Source organism: Mus pahari, chromosome 1, assembly GCF_900095145.1.
Source record: "Mus pahari chromosome 1, PAHARI_EIJ_v1.1, whole genome shotgun sequence".
Taxonomy (NCBI): Eukaryota; Metazoa; Chordata; class Mammalia; order Rodentia; family Muridae; genus Mus; species Mus pahari.
In genome coordinates this window covers 148,428,871-148,445,174 of record NC_034590.1, presented here as the reverse complement: position 1 = coordinate 148,445,174, position 16,304 = coordinate 148,428,871, and the positions used below count along the sequence as shown (strand labels likewise).

General features: G+C 41.9%; 1 protein-coding gene across 14 annotated transcripts in view; it reads left to right on the top strand.

The window, feature by feature from the left end:
* Positions 1-16,304, top strand: part of Cpeb3 (cytoplasmic polyadenylation element binding protein 3) — a 173,298-nt gene that overhangs the window by 118,910 nt on the left and 38,084 nt on the right. For all 14 annotated transcript variants that reach the window (XM_029536987.1, XM_029536993.1, XM_021193125.2 and 11 more), the window contains one exon: positions 8,729-8,847. In XM_029536987.1, coding sequence (XP_029392847.1) covers positions 8,729-8,847 — 119 coding nt within the window. The remainder of the gene's footprint in view (positions 1-8,728; positions 8,848-16,304) is intronic.

Genomic DNA, 16,304 nt, shown 5'->3' with positions numbered 1-16,304 from the left:
TAAGTACTCCTCGTGAGGACTCTGCTTGGAAGCTGTAAGTACTCCTCGTGAGGACTCTGCTTGGAAGCTGTAAGTACTCCTCGTGAGGACTCTGCATAGAAGATAGCACCTGTCAGAAATGGAAATGAAATGCAAATTTGTCAGGTAAAGGAGAGAGGATGTTTCAGTTTTGGTCTGGACTTACTGTAGGATTTTGTTAGGACCAAGACTGAACGTATGACCAAGAAAGTGTATATTAAGTAAAAGGATTGGAAATGGGAACATGGGGCTGGAGGAATGACTCAGTCACTAAAGTGTTTGTCATGTAATCATGAGGATCTGATATCTGTCCACAGAAACCACATTAAAGATCAGGTGTGCCTCTTATCCCAGCATGGAAAGGGGGAGACAAGAGGGTCCCTAGGGCTTGTTGGGCAGCCTGTTTAGTCCAACCATCAAGCTTCAGGCCAGGAAGAGGCCACCCAAAGTTGACATGTATCTTGCACAAATGTATACATGTGTGCACACACACATACACATATAAACACATAGGCATACAGGTATGCATACTCATACCCACATGGGTTGGGAGAAGAGGAGGAGAAATAGCTATGGGGAACTGTAAAAATTATTGATCTTAACAGTGAACTTGGGTTGTCTTCTAAACAGAGTAGGTACCCATAGTCTTGAAGGGGAAACTGTTACAGAGAGAAAATGTATTGTCAGTGAAATCAAGAACTAATCTGAGGACATTAAAGTCAGAGGAGAAAATAATTTAGTATCAGACCTTAGACCTGGGGACATGACTGAGGGATGTGTCTGAAAACACAGCTGGCCAATTGTTTGAGGGTGAAGGAAAAACAACAACATGTGGACAGATATCAGACATTGAGTCTCGGGAAGAGGTGCCAACAGTTACTAGCTATTTGACATTTAGCATTGAGTAATTTAACCCCTGCATCTCAATGTACTCATCTGAGGTAGTGCCTCTCATTGGGTTGTTTAGATTAGATAAGGCAGTACACACGAGCACTAGCACAAGTCTTAGGATCAGTAGGTGTTAAATCCTATGTCCTCCACAAAAGTGTAATACCTGGTAATAATAAAATCACCCAACTGGTTTGGTCAGTTCCTCATAAACTCCCAGCCTGGTCTCAGTTTTCCCTGGTCAGGTGCTTATAAGAACTGACAGTGACTTGAAGGGACAGGTTGGCAGGCTTCACAAGGCCCTCTTTATGATGAGAAGGTGTAGTTACATAAACAGCTTTAATGCTAACTCTCCACGTCATTGCCCCAGACTGCAGAAAGTGCTCCACCAGTCTCCATTTTGGGCGTGTGTCTTTTCAGACATCTTGCTTTCTTGTCACTCCCAGCCGCTCCCACCCCTGCTCACCCACAGCCAGCCTACAAGAAGCAGTTGTTGGTGTAGTAAGAAGCAGAAAATGGGCTGGAACTAATGTGTATTTCAGCTCCAGGAAGTAAATGTAGTCTGACTCCACGTGGCAAGGTGAGCAAGTGCATTTGCCATCTCTACATTTGAGCAGGGGCTGTGCACATGTGAGATCTGCCTCTGGCCTCAGAGTGTGCTTCTGTCGTCTCTGTCATCTCTTGCTTACTGAAAATAGTCTCTCATCTCTCCGTGAAGTTCAATTTTTAAAAATACATTTAAAACACTGATCCTTTGGATTTTTAATGCAGTTTCCTTTTTAAAGGACTTAATGTATTTTTTTTTTCAATTTGTATGTATGCATGTGTGTCCCGGGTGTGCATATGGAGGTCGCAGAAGACCTCGGAGCTGGAGTTGCAGGTGTGATTGTGAGCTACCCTAGGTGCTGGGAACAGAACCCCAGGCCCTCTTGAAGAGCAGCAAGTGCTCTTAACTACTGAGCCACCTCTCTGTTCCCTAATATACTGTCTGTAGGTGAGAGCTTTCTGCTTGCCCCCATGAACTCATCGAATATTAATGTATAGATTCCTGTGCCTAGGGCACATAAGAGTTCAAGCCATTTTAGAGTTGAGGTTTTCTAGTCCAACAGGAAAATAAATGGGAGTGCTAGGTCTTCAGTGCTCTACGCAGCAGGCAGGGGATCGCTGGTGTGACTCATTCACTCCAACCTTGTGTTCTAACCCAGAACCTACTTGCTTCTTTACACATGAGTCTGAACTCCGCCTGTTCGTGCCATGGCCTGCTGTCTTTCCTGAACTTGGAATGACCTCGCTTCTTGGAAAAAAGTAGTCCTCTCCAGCTAGATCTGGCTTCTGCTCTGTAAGATCTCTGGATTGGACAGATCTGCTGCAGTATTTTTTACTAGTGTTCTGTAGGACATACCCATGCCACTACACTATCCATGAAAACAGTCATTGTTTATATCCTTATACACAGAAGATATAAATCTTGGGTTTTCCAGGGCAGGGTCCTTCTTTTCTACTATTCTTCCTTGTTGAGCCAATGCCTACCATCATGCTTTGTACCTCCTAGATATTTTTGGTTCTCTTGAAATGAATCCAAAGACAAACCTCCTGAGGCAAACCAGGTAAGTCCTATGACCTGAAAGTCAAGGTCAGAGAGAATGTTTGAAACAGACTGGCTTGTGTCATTAAAAAATAAAAGTCTGAACCCAGGCAGCTCAGACTGGCGGTGCCCTTCAGACTCTAGGAAGGGTATTGGTGGTTAAGAGCTTGGATTTTGTGAGGTGAGAGAGTTTTCTCTGCCTATCCAAGGCTTGAACCTCTCTTTCTGAGACTGCTCTGACTTGATCATAAGTCTGTATGTTGGTTGGTTACCATTTTATAAATACAAACCAGGGCCCAGCCCCGCACACTGGAATTTTTTTCTCATTTGTGGCTATTACTTGAAACAAGTAAATCACCAATGACATTTTAAAGGCAAGTACAGGCCAGGGCACTCGGTCAGATGTCATGATTGCTTGGATTTAGGAAGTCTTTCTGAGCCTCCAAGGCCTGGCACCATGGCCAGCTAGTTGCTGAGTGTATCCACCAGCTCTTGTAGGCTGTCTGATACTCCCAGTGAAAGAACTAGAGTCTGAAGCAGGCCAAAGAAGCAGTCTAGGTTGAAAGTGAATGGTACATGCTGTCTGCAGAGACTAAAGTCACAGAGAGTTGGCCTTGCTAAGGAGTCTGCTGTCCTGAATTGGAGAAAGGGACCCAGAAGATGGCCATCTCCAGACCTACTAATGGCAGGAAAGGGATGAGCTGTTGAATATCGTCATGGCCTTTGTATGTGACATCTGGCTAGAAAGCCACAAAAACAACTACATAAATGGGTAGAAGGAAGTGCCTATTGTGAGGGGTGGCACTGATGTCCTCCTGGGAGAGGAAGCCTCAGCACAGCTGAGTTCTGTTCTTCTCAGCAGGCATTACATTAGAGAACAGCCAATCTAGCCGTTGTGCAGACTCAGTACATATCCAAAGATAGCCTCTAACTTCATAGTTCTTAGAGACTTAACAAATTTATGTTATTTCCCGTGTCTTCCACTCGTGCACCATTTGAATCAGTTCTTTGAGGAAGAGATAAAATAGTTTTGCCTTACATCTCCTTGAAGGCATTATCTGTGAACAAGCAGTAAGCAGTTCTAGTGTGGCTCAACCTAAATTCCTAGGTGATAGAACTCAAGAACTTGTCGTCTGTTGTTGTTGCTGCTGCCAGGAACATCTAAAAGGCGTTCTCACATTAGAAAAAAATGTTAGAGGTATGTTCTTAGTGATATTGTAATTAGTCTTATCTTCTGTTTACTTGAGACAGTGTTGATAATGGGCAGCAGTGAGAGCTCCAGATCTGGCTTAGGTTTTAACTCCAAATTCAGCCCCTAGCTTTGAATCTAAGAATCCCTGGGGACAGGATAATGACAACTGAGTTTACCCTGTGGAGTCTGTGTGGGTGAGATGAGTCAGTGGGTTCTTAACACCCACAGCCTGGTAGTTATGGTAGTAAGCTTGGTAATAACTACATAGGGATGAGATACTTAAAATTATAATATGAAAGATATTTAAGACCCCAGGAAGCTTTGTATTTGAAAACCAACCAAGAATATTTCAGAGGTAATTTGTAATATGTTCTCAGGCATTAAAAGAAAAAGTCCTGTTAATTAAATTTACCCTTTAGAAACCTAGCCAAATAAAATGGAATTGTGCCCTCATATCTTCCTGTTCCTGCAAATTCATGTTTATCTAAAACTCCCTCTGTGTTCCAGCCCTGAACTTCTAACCTATTTGGTACCAGTGGGAAGTGAGGAATTTCATTCTAACTATGCTGTATATAACCTAGGGTCATGACAGTAGCAGTGACCACAAGTTCCTCCAGAGCTCACCTCTTGTCCTTCAGACTGGCTCTGAGCTGAGGGCTTCCTATCGTCCACTATGTCTTAGAGGCCCCCATACACCTCAGTTGTCATTTCTGAAACTGGAGGTGTTTTATGAATTTGTGTCTATTACTGACTCAGAGTACGGGAAATAAAGAAGAGAGGTTTTGGCCAAAACAAAACAAAAAACCATTATATGTCTTTCAAACTAATAGAACCTGCCATCAACCTTGTGATTACAAGAACACTATTTATAGGTATAATTGGCTTTTATTAAGGGGTATATATTAAAACTAGCAAATAAACCTATATCTGTCAGTTCTCTCTTGGTGGAAATGGCTAATGATATTGAAAGCAGATATCCAGCCAGTTTAATGTTTGGTACTATTCAGCCTATTGAGTAATTTTAATTAAGGCTTACTTTGATATCTAGATCATTTCCATTGATTCGCCAGATACTTTGTAAATGCAGAAAAGAAAGGAGCACATGTCATTCACACGAGTTACAATTTTATGAGGTCATAACAACAACTCAGTGTGAATTTTACACACATCATAAATTGGAATTGGGGCTGGAGGGAACCTCAGTGGTTGAGAGTACTTGCTGTTCCTCCAGAGGACCCAAGTTCAATTCCCAGAATCCATATTAGGCGACTCAACAACCACCTGTAACTGTCACTTCAGGGAACCCAACACTGCTGCCCTCCTCAAGCACCCCACTCATGTGCACTACTCAAATGCAGACACACATACGTATATGTAATTCAGAATCATAAAAAAAGAATGAACATTTCTTTAAGTACTTCTCAGCCACTCGAGATTTCTCTGTTGTGAATTCTCAGTTTAGTTCTATACCCCATTTTTTTGATTGGGTTGTTTGGTTTCCTGGTGGTTAGCTTCTTGAGTTCTTTATATATTTTGGATATTAGCCCTCTATCAGATGTTGGGTTAGTAAAGTTTTTTTTCTCCAATCTGTAGGTTGCCTATTTGTCCTATTGACTATGACCTTTGCCATATAGAAGCTTTTCAGTTTCATGAGGTCCCATTTATTAATTCTTTTTTTTAAGATTTATTTATTTATTATATGTAAATACACTGTAGCTGTCTTCAGACACTCCAGAAGAGGGTGTCAGATCTTGTTACGGATGGTTATGAGCCATCATGTGGTTGCTGGGATTTGAACTCCGGACCTTCAGAAGAGCAGTCGGATGTTCTTACCCACTGAGCCATCTCACCAGCCCCCATTTATCAATTCTTGATCTTAGACATGAGCCATTGGAATTCTGTTTAGGAAATCCCCCCCTGTGCCAATGAGTTCAAGGCTTTTTCCCACTTTCCCTTCTATTATATTCAATGTATCAGGTTTTATGTTGAGGTTCTTGATCCACTTGGACTTGAGCTTTGTGCAAGGTAACAAATATGGGTCTATTTTCATTTTCCTACATACGGACTACCAGTTAGACCGTCACCAATTATTGAAGATGCTTTCTTTTTTCTATTGTATATTTTTGGCTCCTTTGTCAAGTATCAAGTAACCATAGCTGTGTGGTTTTATTTCTGGGTCTTCAGTTCTATTCCATTGATCAACTGTCTGTCTCTGTACCAATACCATGAAGTTTTTATCACTGTTGCTCTGTAGTAAAGCTTGAGGTCAGGGATGGTGATTCCCCCAGAAGTTCTTTTATTGTTAAGAGTTGTTTTCACTATTCTGGGTTTTTTGTTTTTCCAGATGAATTTGAGAATTGCTCTTTCCATGCCTTTGAAGAATTGTGTTGGAATTTTGATGGGGATTGCATTAAATCTGTAAATTGCTTTTGGTCAGATGGCCATTTTTAATTTGTTAATTTCACCAATCCATGAGGAACAGTCAGGGCAGACCAGGAGGGGGATAACAACTGGACTGTAAAAAAAAGGTTAAAGAAAAATAAAATAAAATAAAATAATGTATAACAGAAAGTCAACACTTGTATGATAGTGTGATATTCCCATTTACAAAGCATTTTTACATATATTATCAACAGGTTAATATTGCTGTAAGATAAAAGGACAAATGTATTCTTCATTTTACAGAAAAAAGACCGATGAGATTCAAATGTTTACTATTACAGTAAATGTTTTCATCGCTTATAACCTCAAACCAGCCACTTAATCACCCCGTACAGTTTTCTGAACTGTGAAAGAGAATTAAAAATAGTACCTACTTTGTAGGCCAGGAAGACCGAATGAGCGCATAAGCACCGGACCTTTACATCAGTGCTTGGTGTATCTAATTGCTGCAGTTATCACACAGCTAGTAAATGCTATGTTAGGAAAAGACTTACACCCAGCCCCTGACTCCTAATCCATAATTATTTGCCATTCCAATGGCCAATAGACATGATGATCAGAAAGGTAATTCTCCTTTAAAAAGAAAAAAGGAACTGAAAAAGAAGTGTTTGGATCTCCCAACACAATGCAATAAAAAACGTTTAAGAAGAGAGAGGAACCAAGTCTCAGAATTGGATCACTACACTGTGCTTATGCATCAGCTTATCCTCACGTGGTACCACAGGCTATATAACTATTCCATGTCAGTTTAAAATTATGTTGCAAACAAGATGTCAAGGTCCATGCTAGTCAGGCCAACTCTCCTAAAGCTGAAACAGGAAGATGTCAAGTTTGAGGCTAATCAGGGTTACACATCCAGTTCTAGGCCAGCCTGGTATAGCCAGACCCTGTCTCAACAAGGAAATATCACATATACCACACACACACACACACACACACACACACACACACACACACTTAATAACTAAAACAAAACAACACCCACCACCACTGACTATGTCCATGGAAATCCTTCAGTTAATATTGATGTTTGCTAGTCAAAGTGAAGATTGTAAATGGCTGTCAGTATTCCCTGAAGATGGAGCATCTGTACCAAAATCCTCTCCCATCCCACCCCAGGGCTCAGAGAACATCTATCCAGGAAGACAAGGCTGAAAGAATATAAAAGCCAGAGGATGGAGAAGAGGCCTTTGACTGCTATCTTTGGGATATGACATGGTCATTGCACTCACAAACTTACCACAGCTTTGGTTACCTGCATAGGACTAAGCCAGTCAAAATTCCAGCCACCTCAGCTAACGGCTGAGGAGCTATTAGCCGTTGGTGGCTACTGGCAGTGGGAAATTAATTTTTCTTTAGGAGTGTGGCCACTGGTAGTTTGCCGATGTTTCAGTGGATGGCCTCGCACATGTACGCATGTGGGCATGCCTAATTGGACTCTGTAGGTTGTTTTTAAAAGAGAAGGAGGAGGAAGAGGGAGAAAGAGAGGAGAAGGAGAAGAGAGAAGAAGGAGCAGGGGGAAAGAAGGAAGCGGGAAGAAGGAGGAGGAAAAAGAAGAAAAAGAGGGAGAGAACAGCATAAGCTGGGTGGGAACTTGTTGGGAAGGGTCCAGGGGAGCTGGAGGAGGAGGGGAGGTGGGTACAATTAAAGCATCATATACAAGTATGGAGCTTACAAAGAACGAATAATAATGAAATATACCTTTAAAAGCTTTAAGAGTAAAAACTACATTTGTAGTTTGTAGCTTCCCTCAGGAGAATATTCCTTGGGGGAAAGAGCACCAGTAATGTGCAAATACACACCAGCCTGCCGGGTTGTTTAAAAGCAGCTTTGGGGAAGTGTAATTCACATAGTATACAATTCACCAAGTTAATATGTGTTATTCAGCAGTTTTCCATATGGTCACAGGCTTGTACAGCCATCAGTCAACAGGATCAATTCCACCACATCAACCTCCTCTAGTTATAGGTAGCCATTAATCTGTGTTTTATTGTGATTTGCCTCTTCTGGACATGGTGTTTTCTGTCTGGCTCCTTTCACTTAGTACAGTATTTTAGTATTTTCCCTGCTGTGCACGAATCAAGACTGTTGCTTGCTGGATGGAAATGATGCTTATTTCCTGGATACTATTTGTAGCTTGCACCATTCAGAGTGGACCTTAGTGATGAGACCTATTTCGTGGAAATTCCACAGAGGTGTCTGAACTTGATCTCTTGAGTAGTTCTGAAAATTAAACGAAGTGATGTTAGAGCACCCAGCTGTCAGAGTAGCATGTGATTTAATTAAGCAAGATAATTGTCTGTATGCACCAAGTACTATGCCTAGCACAGCAGGGTCTTAGGTCCCTCTGCCCCACTTGAACATCCAGGGATTAGTAAGAATTTACTAACAGTGACACAATAGGCTTCCTGATTTGTAGCCCAGACTAGTCTGTAACTCCTTATGTAGCTCAGCTTAGCACACATGGCAATCCTCCTGCCTCAGCCTCCTGAGCACTGAGAGTACAGATGTGAGCCCCCATACCTGTTACAGATAATAGTTTCATGACAGCTTTGAGGGTGAAGTACTGATCTCTCCCACCCTTTTGTTTCTTTCTCCCCAAGGCTATGCTTTCCTGCTGTTCCAGGAGGAGAGCTCAGTGCAAGCTCTGATAGATGCCTGCCTAGAAGAGGATGGGAAACTGTACCTGTGTGTGTCCAGCCCGACCATCAAGGATAAACCGGTAAGTGATGTGTAGTCAGCTGCTGCTTTCCCAGTGTGTGTATGTAGCTGTCTAGCTGTTCCTTCTCCTTGTCATGGAATGCAGTAATTAGGAGCCTAGTACCTGGGTTGACCTTACTGTGTAGAGCTAAGATTGTTGCTGATGATGAGAAGTTAGGAAAAAAGTACTCAAATTTCATGTTTCACTTTTGAGACCACGGGTAAATAAATGGGTCCTTGACATCCACTTAAAGCCTGGTAAGCTGACTGCTATTTAGACACTGAATTGAGGTGAACAATGCTCTTAGTGGTTGTGGCAGCTCTTTTCTGTCATTATTTCAAATCAAGGACAGGAGGAATTTATTTTTTAATGTCCTTGAATATATGCTTTATGCTGGGTTGTATCCACAGCTACCTGATGGGTGGGCCAGCAGGTCACATTCTAAATGGACAGTTTCAGCAGGGCAGGAGAAGGGCAGGGCAGAAAGCATGGCGCTGACACTGTAAACAAGTGTGTGCTCATTCAGAGTTTGTGGCTAAGAGCCTGTGACTTCTGAGCGATTGTAGTGAGTAGAGAAGAGTCAAGACCGTGTTCAAAGCAGAAGAAAGGAATCTAGTTAACTGGCAATGGTAGGAATCCATGGGAAGTTGGCAGGGACAGGGAGGGATAAGTTTGTGTGTAAAGGCTCAGTCCTTAGGGTGGGAAACAGTAAAAATACAATGTGGAATGAGTGGGCAAGCAGCTAAAGCTCTATCTAGGGCCTAGAGCAGCCACTGCATGCTTTCATCAGAGATATTGGGGTTCACTTGTTTGGCTAAGTATATTCTCAGAAGTGTGTCTATGAAGACTTGGGTTAGATGTGTGAGCTTGAGTCTTGACTCCATTACTTAGTATTTGAATATACGCTTGGTTCTGAGTAGCCATCCTGTCATTTCCTAAACTAGAAAATAGGAAAAACAAGTCATTCTTTGTTGGGTTTTTTGAGAGAAAAATGAATGTAGAAGCACTCAGTAGAGAACAGGTACTTGTACAAACATAGCTCTCTGGTGCTATCAGTCAGTCATTCATAGTGATGTGGTTCAGGACAGGACAGTTAGAGCTCAGCCATGTGGCCATACCTTCTGGGAAGAACAGGGCTTCCCACTGGGACTTGCCACCTATAAAGAGGAGAATTTGTATATAAGTAGAAGGGGGAATTACTACAGAATGGGATTATTGAGTCATGGCAGAAAAGTTAATACAGAAAAAGAAATAAGGACATTATAAAAGTGTCATTGTAATTGTTGGTTCTGGATCCATTGCCAAATTTTGATAACAGTAATGACATTGTTGTATGTTGTACAGGTGGGGAGACAATAGCGAGGGGGAAAGTAGGGAACCTGTGTTAACCTTGAGCTTTATTTAAAAGGCATGTGCGTGGTGTGGGAGATGTGAAGGCTTACTGAGAAAAGGATCATGTAATACATCATCTGAGTAACAATTCAACCTAAAATTACTTAAGTCCCTTCAGAGTGTGTGAGATTAGAAACTTTATCAGTCAGTCTGCAGAGATGCCCCTAGCATTCAGTGAGAAGGCAGCGAGAGTCAACCTGGAAGGCTATGGCAGAAGAAGCCACACATTGTCAGAGAGGGTGTAACACATCTTATATGTAGAAAGGCAAAGGGATAGAGGTGCATGGTGACATCCTCATGCCCACACTAGGGAACAAGCTGTAGGACTGAGATGAGATGAGCTCAGGGCTCAGAACCTCCATGTCACTGGCTCTGTAGGCTAGAGGAGATGTCTGGTAGGGCAGGCCCACACCCGGACAAGATGTGTCTTGAGAGGGGAGCAAATTGATCATTGCAAACATATGTGGTATGGAGATAATGCCATTGCTTCGTAGTGTTTGCACTCTAAATATGTGCGTTATTCCATACTTTAAGGGCTTTGAAAATGATTAGTATAATCTTCTCTACTGGAAATGTTTATGAGAAACTAGCTTTCAATTGTTACTTCACATTTCCACCTGATCACAGTTTACCTTACCTGAGCTAGAGAAGGAGTTGTACTGCAGATAAATTCTGACGGTGACTATCCAAAAACATGTTTATTTGATCCAGCCATACTCAGAATTTCCAACATTAATAGTTGGTATAAAACATAGAAAGAAAACCTCTCCCCGTTGGTTTCTCTACTTTGAATGAAATACATTCCATGGTAGAACACGCAGAGCTTTTGTCTCCAGTGTTGCAGCTTCTTTCTGAGCGTTAGCTTTCCATCCGGTACTCCCAGCTTCATTTAGACACACTCCGGTAGTGGCACATATACACCCCAGCTCATGCTGATGGATGTCTCAAAGGCTAGAATTAGCCTTCCAGACTCAGTGGAGGACCTTGGAAATAGGCGCTCATTCAGCAAGCTTTCTCAGCCACAGCTCCTCGTTGCTCCACGTCTTAGGCTGACTAGCCTTCATGCTTTACCCTTCAGGATGCTAGTGCCCTGACTGATGTTTAAATCTTTCTATCAGAATAAAAAGTGGATAGAAATATATCAGGTTCCAAAGTTACCTTGAAGATTTTCCTACCCTTTCTCCTTTTTCTCAAATCAAATCCCTCTCCCAGTTTAGTGAATTAAGTTATTTAGATTGTTTTCTCAGTACAGAGCACAACAGTAATGTCTGCTCTAAACTATCTTGTCCAGGATGATGCTTGTTTTAAATCAATTGAATCCCAAACTGATGGATTTTAGGATATATTGGATAGGTGGTTTTGTTCATTCATTTCCTTCCCTTAAATGATTCTGTGTAGATTGTCTGTGTATAGCTTTGGGTCTGAAAGGTGGCAGAAAGAACTGTGTTGGTTGCCTGGTTATTTTGACTCTTTATTCCCAAAGGAAAGAAGCAGAGATTGGCCAGGGCAGGAGCTGCTGTGGGTTCAAGATCTGTAACTGCTTCCTTCCTACAGAAAGAGGAGCTCCAAGTTCCTCAGTCCCAGGCACCCCACATGACAGTGATGTCTGTGCTTCCAGTGAGGCAGAGGGATGCCATGAACAGCAGTCTCTCCCAAGAAGGCGACAAAATATGAATAGTCTGAACCTAAAGGTTCTAAACAACAAACTATAGAGCAGGTGTACTGGATGAGTCCACAGAGAGAGATGAAAGACAGATGACAGGAGGGCAAGGAGATGATAAAAAGTCTCACTCTGTTTTGTCTTGAGATTGGGCACTGGGGTCTTACCATGGAATTCTGGCTGACTTGGAATTGATTTGTAGATCAGCCTGATGCCAGACTCAAAGATCTGCCTGCCTCTGCCTCCCAACTCTTGGACAAAAGACAAGCATGGCCATGCCTGACAGTGATTCTATAATAGACTGACTTGAGTTACGAAATCAGAAACACCGAGAAAAGAATGTAAACTGTATTAACAAGCTGACATGCTTATGTAGGTTAGTTGTTTGGACTATTTCTCAGGTAACATGGCCATTCACTTATACGTTGAAAAACAAAATTCAGTGGAAAGAATGATAGTGACAGAGAAGCCGGAGTTAGATGCTACTTACTGTTTCAGTTCTTTTTAAAATATATTTTAATTGATTTCTTTTGTGTGTGCTTGTGTGCATGGGGCTGGGGGGGGGGGCATGTGAGTCAGAGGACAGCTCTGTAGTGTTAGCTCTCTCCTCCCACCGTGTCAGTCCTGGGAGTGGAACTCTGATCATCAAGAGGTGGCGGTTAAGTGTCTACCTGATGAGCCATCTGACTGGCCCCTTGTTTCAGTTCTTAATGCTGTCTAGTCTGTCATTCTGGTCTCTCTTGACCTACTTATGTGCCTGTCAGTGAAATTTCTATCACTGTTAGTTGTTCTTCCTTAGTTATAGAAACAGTCCAGATTTTTTTGCCTAGGCGTTGAGAGCTTTCCAGTCTAGCTTCAGTTTCCCTCCCAACCTTTTTTGCTTTTTTTTCTGACCTTCATATTTATTTACCTTCCCTTTTCTTTCATGTGTATGTGTGGAGTGTATGCATGTATGTAGAATGTTTTGATATGTGTGTTTGCAATGTGTTCATAAGGAAGTATAAGATAAATAGTGAAAATCTTTCTTCCTCACTCCCCAGCTTAATCTTTGAAGCAGTGTCTCAGTCAGATCCGGTGCTCAACAACAAGGCTAATCTTGCCAGCCAGCTTACTCAGGGTTCCTTTGTTCTACTTTCTGAGGCTGGCATCATAGGCAAACTTGCATGCCCACCTGGATTCTAGTGACCTGAACTCCACCTCTCTTGACTATACAGCAAGTCTTTTCATGACTGAGCCATCTCCCTCTCCTGTGCCCTCATATTTTAATCAAACTGAATATTTTTGTTTCTGTCACAAGGTCAAATTCCTACCCTTACATCAAAACCTTTCTCAAATGCTATGAACTTTTTCACTGATTATTTTACTGTCTATAACAAAGTATATCTTCTATAGCAGCTACCAAAACAAACATATGAACAAGCAAAATCTTTCCAGAAAATTCAACTTGGAAAAATACGTAAAAGCTGTTGTAGGGCACTTGGATTGGCTGCCTCATGTCTCTGCTCACTGCATATCTACTAAGACTGCATCATCCCCCGTGACTGCCTCCGAGCCAGAGCTTTTGTTTTGGTTTGGCTCAGTTAAATCTGGGTTTGTAAATCCATCTTAGAACCCTCGGCTAAGTCATTGTCATGTGCCACCTAGGAAGTCATTAAAACTTTTTACCTTAATTTCCTTATTTGTTCTTTGAATCCTTAATCTTGATCATGATTTGGGCACCTTCTTCCAAGAATTTCTCCAAAGAAGGAAATCCTTGTCTGAAATAAGAGTATAGAATCTCCTATTTTGCTCTTAGTCTGTGAACTTGCAAGTGGGTCCAGAGCTTCTCAGAGATGCGCTATGCCTGTTCCACGAAGGTAAAGTGGCAGTTCTATGTAGCCAGGGTGCCACATAGAGACCAGAGAACAAGACAGCCAGTGCTTTCCTTCAGGGACTGCACTCAGTTTTCACCGACATGTATTCTAAAGAACACATGTCCAGTCGACAACCATCTTGAAAGTCTCACCATTGTTTGCACTTACCTTATACATTTTATATTAAGTTTCTCCTTTAATTAAAAGTTCTATATCGCCGGGCGTGGTGGCGCATGCCTTTAACCCCAGCACTCGGGAGGCAGAGGCAGGCAGATTTCTGAGTTCGAGGCTAGCCTGGTCTACAAAGTGAGTTCAGGACAGCCAGGGCTATACAGAGAAACCCTGTCTCGAAAAACCAAAACATAAATAAATAAATAAAATAAAATAAAATAAAATAAAATAAAATAAAAGTTCTATATCTATAAAATATTTAAGAAACATTGATTTTATTCAGGCTGTAAAAGTATCTTACAATATACAAAAAAATGTATGTAATATTGTATAATATTCTCTAACCCTGCATTGTATAGCCCTGCTTTGGACATGGCACTTATATAGATCCCTGTGGAATTAGTTATCTGAAACCCTAACAAGCAATAGGCTTCCTCCCAGGAAAAACTTAGTAACCTGATTGGGTTTTATTTTTATTTCTATTTCTATTTCTATTTCTATTTCTATTTCTATTTCTATTTTTTTTAACTATGTGTATGTATGCTATCAGTGAGTAGGTTTATGCACATAAGTGTAGTGCTATGTTAAGGTGAAAAGAGGGCATCCTATCCCCTGGTGCTGTAAGCACTTGCTGGCTGGCTGCCGTGGGTGCTGGGAATCAAACTCAGCCAAACACTGCCAGTGCAGCATATGCTTGTAACCACTGAGCCATTGCTCCTCCAGACCCTGACCCAAATGTTTATAAGTGAATTCCTCTAAACTGTTGACAACCATCCCTTCTTAGTACTGTGGAGCTGTAAATACACGTGTATGGAAACATTGGACCAAAGTGCTTTGCTTGGGTACAAAATTGAGGCATGAGTCTGGAGTTTAAAATGGCGAAATAACAGAGCTAGTTCCATTGCTAAGTTAGTGGGACAGAGAGGGGGTGGGGGGAGAGAGAGAGACAATGTTTTGTCAGTGGATCAAGGAATAATCTGTTAGCAAGGAATATTCTGTTAGCCATTTCCTTTTTTCTTTCTGGTGGTGCTGGCACATGCATGGGGCACCATGGTCATTCTAGGCAAGTCCTCTGCTACGGGACCTTCAGCCACTGCTGGTCATTTCTAATGTATAGAGGATAGGCAGAGTAGAGCTTGGAGAGAAGAAACTGGTTGCTTACTATTAGACATACATTTTCAGCCCACCAGGAAGCTGTGGCTCCAGCCAGCGGCCTAGAGGACAGACCTCACAGGTTTGCAGGATAGTTAATGTGAAGTCAGATAGGCCTGGATTTCAGTCTTGAAATGACTTAATTTTCATGGTTGTTAAGTCATCATTATTGTATATAGTTCTAGTAAGTCTAAGTATGACTCTAGAAAATACCTAGGATGTATTTTCTCCTACTTTGTCTTAGTGAGTATTAGTTTACAAGGCATTCATATGCTTTTAAAAAGTCACCCAGGGGATGATGGAGAGATGGCTTAGTAGTTAAGAAGACTGGCTGTTCTTGCAGAGGACTAGGGTTCAATTCTTAGCACCAACACAGTAACTCACAACCATCTGTAACTTCAGTTCTAGGACATCCAATGCCTTCCTCTGCCCTCAGCACCACCTATGTGCATTTAGTGCACATACATATACGAAAACACTCATACATATTAAATAAATAGGTGAATATTTTTAAAAGGGTTTCATCATCTTAACCCCCCAAATGAATTCATAATAAAGTTTATGCCGTCTTGGGGAACAACAGAGAAGAAAATGTATAACTCAGACATGCACTTGAGTGTGAAAAGTGCTAGTAGTTTCAAAACCCCATCAGCTGCTGTGTTTTCTAAATGACATTTGGTGATGATGCACACAGTCATTCTGATTACCTGATTAACCTATGACTTAGCGACATCAAAAGCAGGCACAGAGAGTAAGCTCATGCCCTAAAGTACCCACTGGTAACCGACACAGTATATGCCCATGCCCCCAGGAGTTAAATGAGTAGCATGTTTTAGGAGCTGTGGGAGAGCAGTAACCAAGCTGGTTTGCTGGGCCTACCTGTAATCCCGGTACTTGGGAGGCCAGACCAAGAACGTCTCGAGGTTGAGAACAGAGCAGAATGTACAGTGAGATTCTCTCAAAAAGGGGGTGCAGAAGAAAGAGTACCATTCCTCAAATCTGCACATAGAGTTCATTAAGGCTGGACACTTTACTGGGCAGTTGGGCCTCACACAGATGTATGAGCTCAGCCTCAAAGAACCCTGGCTCTAACAGTGGAAAATAGGTGTGTGACAAGAAAGTGAACTAAGGAGCCGTAGGTACTCTGAGAGAGGTGTCGTAGGGAATGTGTGAGATTGGGAGTCATGGATGGAGAAGAGTGTGCAGATGTTATGGCTTGGGAGCCATGGATGGAGAAGAGTGTGCAGATG